Here is a 7,937-nt window from a genome sequence, read left to right as displayed (position 1 = left end):
AGTTGATCAAAATCATATCCTAGATGAAAATCCTAGTTTATTTGTTCAGCCCCCATTATCATATTATTTTTCAATTATTTTTGTTGGAATTATTTATTTGATATATTTTTGGTTGGTGGCTTGTCTATATTATCCCCATTCAAGGAATCTCTGTGCAAAATTTCCCTTCAACAAAACTCCTCACGAGGATTACTGTGAACAGGTTTTCATGCTTCTAACCTCAAAACTCTTAACTGATTGGTGCATAGAGTGTATGATAGACCAGCATTTAACTGATTGGTGCATAGATTGTTAGATAGACCAGCATTTTCTTTTTCTTCTATCCTAGTTTAGAATTGATCCGAAGCTTGAGGTAATCTGATGGGTTAAGGTCTTTATCTTTCTTTCTTTCTTTCTCTTTCTTCTTTTTTTTTTCTTTTGCAGTGGTGGGGGGGGGGGGGAGGTGGGGTTGAATGGTTCTTAATTTACTCATTATTATAGCATTAGTGTCATAGGATGTGTCAATTTCAAAATCAACACAGAAAAATTAATTAAAATATATGTTTTGTATGTGATATTGCCCCTTGCAAAGTCTGGAAGAAACCAGGAGGTTGACATTGTGATGCGACAGAGCATGACGAATTGTGGAAGAACCTGAGGAGAAAGAATAAACCAGCGCCACCACCAACCAATGAAGCAACTGTGTCATCTTAGTAGCTCTTTACATGTATATATCTCACAATGACTTGTATGTAGCAGTGCTACTGTCATAAATCTGATTCAATCGCCCCTTGCAAATCCTGGAAGAATCCAAAAGGACATTGTGCTGCAACAGAGCTTGATGAGTTGTGGAAGAACCTGAGAAAGAATAAACCAGTGCCACCGCCGACCAGTGAAGCAACTTTGTCATCTTAGCTCTCTACGTGTATATATATCTCGATGACCTGTTTTGGAGTCTGGCATGCTAGGTGAGCAGTTTTTGTAGCAGGCTACCAAATCTAACATGCTAATGGATGGTCTACCAGATGTAGATTGTGGATACTGGTAGGATTTTTGAGTAAGACAGTTCCAATTCCATGAATACAAGCGAACACATGAATACATCCATGGAGATAGTTTTGTGTAGATGAAAGTATGTAGATATTAATATGTAAAGGATGATGGGGATTTGCAACATTTAAATGTTGGAATAAGATCTGATTGTAGATGCTTTGACAGTAAACGCATATGCAATTTGCAATAACAATAACAAAAGTCTCTGGACTTCTGTGTGGCAATATCAATGACCTCTTTTTTTCTTGTATATCACAGCAGGCATTTTTATCCTTTTGGAATCTTACAAACATGGGGTGAAACAACCTTATTAATCTCAATCCCATCTACAGAAGTACCCAACTCTTCACAACAGTCCTTCGTCAGTTGTAATATATCTCCAGACCTGTTCAATTTCTGATAATGCATCAGCAATCAGCTTAAATTCCTACCCAAACCCTGCCATAACCCCCACGCCTGGCTGCCCTGGGGTGGTGCTGCCACCCTTGGGGACCCTTTCCTCTCCTCTTCACCCTCACCTCAGTCCCTCTCCCTCCTATGGTGGCTGTGCCCGGTCCTCTTCGGACAGACCAAAGTCTCCATTGAGGGAAGGTCTCTCATTGCATTTTGTGCTCCCTCCCATCATTAGCACCTCCAAGGTGGCCCGCCACGACTTTGATCTTCTGGTTAACGAGGCTAGGAAGTGGGAAAATTGCCTGGTTGGTCACTTCATCGACAATCGACCCCTCTTTACCATTGTCAAAATCTCCCTCTCAAAACAATGGAAGGTGTAGTGTTCTATAGGGTCAGACCTTCTGGATAATGGATTTTTCATCTTTAAATTTTCGGATGAAGGTGACAAACTTCAAGCTCTTGAGGTCTCTGGAATGTCGGGTGGAAGCCGATCCTTCTAAGGCAATGAGATTGGTATCTTCAACTGCATACTCAATCTGAGCTCTATATCCCCCCTCTGGATATCTCTGCCTGGTCTCCCGCTTCATTTTTGGTGCGAGGATGGCCTAAGTATCATAGGTTCAGTTTTGGGGAAGCCTATCTACTCAGATGGGAGGACCAAGGAGAAGGACAGACTTGCTTTTGCAACAATTTATGTTGAGGTTACTGTTGACTCTCCATTGCCTTCCAACATCACTATTGTTGATGACGAGGGATTTTCTTTCAAACAGGCAGTAAGCTTTGATTGTATCCTGCCTCAGTGTACCAACCGCAAAGTGTTTGGCCACCTCCCAGGAAAATGCTCCCTTAGGCCTACTGCTTCCATCGAGCACCCTTTCCCCCATGACTCAAGCACTCTCCCTCCCTCTCAAACTGAGGCAATTGTTGAACCACACCATGTCACCTGAGTTTTTCCTTCTCACTCATCTGACTGCACCGGTAACCCTGGTTTTGTCCTCCAAAAAAACTATCACCTCTATCAAATTCACTTATAGCTGCAACTGTAGTTTAGTGCGAGGGGGTTAGTTCGTCATTTCCAGCTCCCTATGAGAGGAACTGGACCACTGTACCGAGCAGGGAACAGGAAACGATAATGATTCTACTCCCTTTTAGTAATCTTTTCAATTCATATTTATTCTTGTGCATGAAATTATTTTTAAGGAAAAAGAACGCTGCTTGGTCGTCTAGTTCCTGCGCCTAGACATAGGAGTGTGCGAATGTACCATCCTGCCTCCTGTGAAATCAAAAAACCCATCTATGTTGATACCCATGTGTGCGCTCTCCAGCACCAGGACTACACGACCAAGCAACGATCTCTTAAGCTTATTTTTTATGTGTGAATCTGTGGTGTTGATAAAAAGTGTGATCTTATTCAACACTAGTGTGAAGGGCATTGTATCCTAGAGATATCATTTCCTAAGACCCAATATTTTCATGGTATCTGATTTTCCAACCTCCTTCCATTAATGTTAATTACTTATCCAATTTGGAGAATTCTGCCTCTCGATCAAACTGACCAAATTAAGACAATTTTCTACGAACGGAAAACTCTGTTTCTTCCTGCTCTGTACAATGAATATGACATATTTCCACGCATAGATGGGCTCTTCATCATCAGCTCCATCTGAAACATCAATCCCAAACGAAGAAGTTAAATCTGAACCACCAAATCCTGCATATCATGAGACCTGATTGGCTTTGGATCGACACGGGCACTTACTCTTCATGTTAATCCCAATGCATAAAATTTTCAGATTCGGATTTCGGATTCCCTATCATGGCAATGATAATATGCTTTTGATGGAAATGTTACTCTCTATGATACTCCCACTTGTGATTTTTCTCTTAAAAAAGAGGTCCTTTTATGTTCCTGACTTAATTTGCCAATAGGGCTGGTTTTGTGATTAAGGAAGTATTGGCCTGGAAGGTTCCATTAAATTAAATGGATGATGACTAAATCCACCATGAAAGAGCTTCGTGCATCAAGGGGTGGGGCGGTCATTTTGCCTTCCTGTGTTTGGGTGCAGGCACCACGCAGTCTGGCAGTCTTTTTTTCCCCATTAATTATATATTTATACGGAAAAAGACGGCATACCCAACATGTGTCAACCTCTTTCCTCCCCCTTTGGAAAAGACCCCCTTCCCTCATATCAAGCCATGTGGTTGGTGCATGCCATTAGTTTACCGAAAGCTGGCAGCAGGCCTTGCCAGGCTCAAGGCAAGCTTGGCCAGGCTCAGGCTCGCTAAGCCATACTTTCAAACCTAATTTGATTGGTTTTGGTGGTGCTCCATTTTAAAAGGTCAGAATGTAAGATTTCCCATTGAAATTTTGAAATTAGGTAGAATGTCTTTCAGGTTCAGATTCTGTTTGAGCAAAACTGAGGCCTACTGCTTGGTCTACAGACCCATACTCCATTAACGCAAAGGCCTCTTTGAGCAAATTGATGGTAGTGTGCAAAGCACTAATAGTTCTTAACATTGGACATCAGAACCAACAATTCAAAATCCAAAAAGAAGAGAACTGAAATTATAAAGGTGAATTAATGAAGTAACCTTACAGGGATGTTTAAGCAGGTAAATCACATATTCTTTAAAATTTGGATGGAAATTGGCTGACTTAATTGCAATGCATTCTTGTTTCATTCACTTGGATTGTAATTAGTTTAATCTTCTACTGTGTATAATCATTCACACACAAACATAGAAAGTCTATCTAAGGCTGTAAGTTAAAATCCTAAAAAGCAGCACGGCATGTTTTCTGCAAGTTTAGAGAGCTCATAACTCAAACTCATATCCATTTTTTAAAATTTGAATCGGTAGTTCAATAAGACAATTAATGATGGAAGTATTAAAGAGAAGCAAAAATAAAGTCTGATGAGAGGATAACTTGTTCCATTTCATTACTTGACTGAGTTGTCTTCTGCATAGGCAACTTGAATGAGAAACAAGTAGACATGGCAGATCAGCATTTTAGACATGGCAGATCAGCATTTTGTCATGGTAGAACTAATTTTAGCTAGCAGAAAAACTCGTTGCTGAGTCCCAAACAGAAGCCCTCTATGTATTGTGTCTTCAAATTTTAAGCAAACAAGTAATAAATAAGCTGTAAAAGATACCCCCTAATATTGTGATCTCTTGTTTTAAATATTCAAGATTTCAATTAAAAATCAAATTTTCTCACCCCTCATGTTTACTAGTGAAGGTGAGATTATTTGGTTTTAAATGGGTTTCAGAAAGTTGCAGTTGGACAAAATTAAGTTGATCTGGTTCTGCTACTTATTCATAGGAAAGTTGATTATTGCTTAGGAGTTAGCAATCTCTTACTGAATTTTAGAACCAATAGAGGATTGCTCCACTTCATATTAAGATGATTTAAATAGAGAACAGGTATGGTGAAGATAATAGAAACCTGTACCTAGTTCATACCTTATTCACTTCTGAAACCAGAAGCTTTGATTTTTAATACAATACAATAACTAAAAATGCATAATTGTTCAATAAGATTCATCAATTTCGGAAAACGTAAAGACACTGCTTCAAATTTGTATCAGAAGTTGTAAAAGGATGATTCCATTATTTTCATTGCCACTAAAAAAGTGGAAAACAAATGAGAAAGAAGTATTGAGAGAAAAAAAAATTTACAAACTAAAAGAAAAAAAAGGGGTAAAAAGAAAACCCATTTACGGATTCTTCAATTCTTGTATCAGAGCTTCTTCCAACAAACTCTCTGACTCCTCCATTAATTCAGGACTCAATCTAAACATCAAAACACAAAATTCCATCTGATTAAGAGCACCATCACCATCCATATCTCCTTCTCTCAACATAGACAACAATTCATCATCTTTCAAACCCTGCAACCCCAGTAGAGCAGCGTTCCTCTTCAGGCTTTCAAACGTGATGACTTCCTTGTTAGGGTCCATCAATAAACGAAACCCATTACAAAGCTCTCCAATCAATCCCTCACCACCTAATTTCTCAGCCATAGTCGGCAAGAAATCTTCAAAATCAACTGCCTTTAGTCCTGCCATTCCTGAATCTTTTTGTTCTTGAATGAAATCGAAGAAGAAGAGAAGATAAGAGAGAAATCAAACTGAATTGGGAATGAAGAGAAATGAGAAGAGGCAAGAGAGCTAAATAATGGAGAAAACGAGAGGGGTTCCTGGAAAGAGAGTCCATGGATGCCAACGAAGAGTCCGCGAGGCTGGGTGGTTTCTTTTACGAAGATTGCAGTTACCTCTCGCTTTCGCAGAAGACTCCTAGGGGTATAATTGTCCATAAAACAAACAACGAGGCAGATTCTACTCTACAAAATACAAATGCAAGCTGTCTTGCCGACTTGAACAGCTGTGTTAAGGTTCTTTTATTAAAATGCCCTTTATGTTCCAACTTATTTACCTTGGAGTCCAAGAAGGGGCTTACGGATCGGATGTAATCGGATTCGGATATTTTCTAATCGAATGCGGATACCTCTAAATGGATTCGAATGTGGATCGAATTCGGATTTTTGACCATCTGTTTACACCTTTGCCTTGTGTAACCCAAACCTTCATCCTCCTAATGGATACAAGTCACTTTCAATCCATAGTTTTAGATCATGATTCTCTTCTCCTTATATTTTAGAACCTGTTGAATCTTAAAAAACCTTCAAGATCGGTATGTATTTAATTTTTTATAATTAAGTATTCGGATTCGGGTTTTTATCGGAGTACTTGAATTTTTTTCCTGATATCTCCAATCGAATACGGATGCTCCTAAACGGATACAGATGCGGATACAGATGCGGATCGAATTCGAATTTTCGATTGTCCATTTACAGCCCTAGCTTTGAGGCTTGACTTGTCATGTGAACCTATGATCCTAACCGTCCAATTCTGACTTATTTTTTTACCAAATATGACCATCGATTTGGGATCTAATCTTAAAGGTCAAACTTATCTTTAGCTTGTCCCTCTTATCGGAAACAGCATATTTGTTTTGACTTAAGTAAGAAAAGGAAGTTGAAAGAGAGGGTAGAATGGTCATTTTATGGACGATAATTTTAAAAGTTTCGTGGATTGTGAACCGGTCTAATATGTCGACCGGTTCCCCTCAACTTGAAAATAAAAAATTCTCGAGATCATATGTGAATGGCTGACGTTGATGCTGTAATTTCTTGCCACGTGGCGATCTATCATGGAGACAGATGGATCTTTTTGTTGCATGCATGCATTGTGAACGACCGGTGCTTGTCAACCTAAAAAAATACAAATTTGACTGGGGACATCTAATGTGAACTGCTGATGACAATGCTGACGACAGTTTGCCATGTGTGACATTTCATTGGCGAAGTCTCGCCTGCCAAAACCTTCACGTGTAGATAATGTGGAAAGGTCCTTGTCGCAGTCTACCTACGGTGGTGCTCCTCCAAATTTTCCAAGGGAATTGTTTTCCACGAGAGCAGAGACTGAGAAACTTACAAGGATGTGAAACGGATTCGTTCAGGATTTGTGAATGCAGTAGAGAAAGTATCAATATGGGCTCTCATGATGTTGAGGGTTGATGTTTTATATTCTATAGCTTGATTTTAGATTACCTTTGAATGGTTGGTTAGAGTTTCCATTGGTGGAAAGGAAAAGTTGGTCCATTGTCACCAAGTGATCACAGATTCAAATCTAGAAACAGTCTCTTTGCAAAAGCAAAGGTAAAGCCGCATACATTATGACTTTTTATATATTATGTAGTAGCGAGAGCCTCATGCATTAGGTACTGTTAAAGCAAATACCAACCAAAACACGAAAAGAAACAAAAGCAGAGCAAGATGACACAGAGATTTAACATGGATCATACACCAGTATGGTGTGTTAAGTCCACAGGTGAAGGCGAAACTGTTTCACTATGTACATCAGAGAGAGTTACAATGGATAACTCTCAAGAACACCCAAAACAGCATTACTGCTCTCTCCCTGAAACCTTAAAATGAAAATTGTCGTGGTTTTTAAGTCTAGCATCATGTCCATGCACCAAGAAAGAAAGGAAAACATAAAACATAAGAACTTGGCACTGTAATAATGAGTCTTCTAGGTAAAATATGGGTTTTTTTTTTTCTTTTTGATAGAAAGAGGTAATACTAGATTGGGGCATGAATGTTTACTGATTCAAGATAGTTAATGTAACACATGAACAAAAGCAAGCCCCTACAGTGCAGAAGCATCCTCCAAGGTGGCTCCTTAGGTGCCACCACATAAGCAGGGTAGAGACCAGTGGCCAAGGAGGGAGTCTTGGGGTTCCATTCAGCGGAGAAGGGCAAAATTACATCAGTCAAAGGGTCTGATTAGTTACGGGATTTTTCTCAATTAATTTTTATTACTTATTTGAGGGTTTTTCTTTTTTGGGGGGTAGGGGATGGGATTTAGTTATGGCTTCTTTTGTAAGTGGGCATTGTTACATGGCCCATAACGGGTTTTACTTGTCTTTGAAGAGAGAATTCATAA

General features: G+C 39.3%; 2 protein-coding genes across 2 annotated transcripts in view; one reads left to right on the top strand and one right to left on the bottom strand.

Moving 5' to 3' along the window:
* The window catches only part of LOC122645854, a 61,733-nt gene extending 60,713 nt beyond the window's left edge, over positions 1 to 1,020 (top strand). Inside the window, exon 14 of the transcript XR_006330528.1 lies at positions 572 to 1,020. The gene's annotated coding sequence lies outside the window, so the exon portion shown is untranslated. The remainder of the gene's footprint in view (positions 1 to 571) is intronic.
* Positions 1,021 to 5,023: 4,003 nt separating this feature from the next.
* Positions 5,024 to 5,630, bottom strand: LOC122646339 (calcium-binding protein KRP1-like). Its single transcript, XM_043839877.1, has one exon. It carries the CDS (start codon positions 5,493 to 5,495, stop codon positions 5,145 to 5,147), a length of 351 nt encoding a protein of 116 aa, XP_043695812.1. The 5' UTR covers positions 5,496 to 5,630; the 3' UTR covers positions 5,024 to 5,144.
* Between the last annotated feature and the right edge of the window lie 2,307 nt (positions 5,631 to 7,937).

Source organism: Telopea speciosissima, chromosome 11 (assembly GCF_018873765.1).
Source record: "Telopea speciosissima isolate NSW1024214 ecotype Mountain lineage chromosome 11, Tspe_v1, whole genome shotgun sequence".
Lineage (NCBI taxonomy): Eukaryota > Viridiplantae > Streptophyta > Magnoliopsida > Proteales > Proteaceae > Telopea > Telopea speciosissima.
Note: the sequence above shows the minus strand (reverse complement) of the source record. Positions and strands in the feature narration are given on the sequence as shown.

Coding starts and splice junctions, on each gene's coding strand:
- LOC122646339 (XM_043839877.1), bottom strand. CDS start 5,495: ATGGCAGGACTAAAGGCAGTTGATTTTGAAGATTTCTTGCCGACTATG.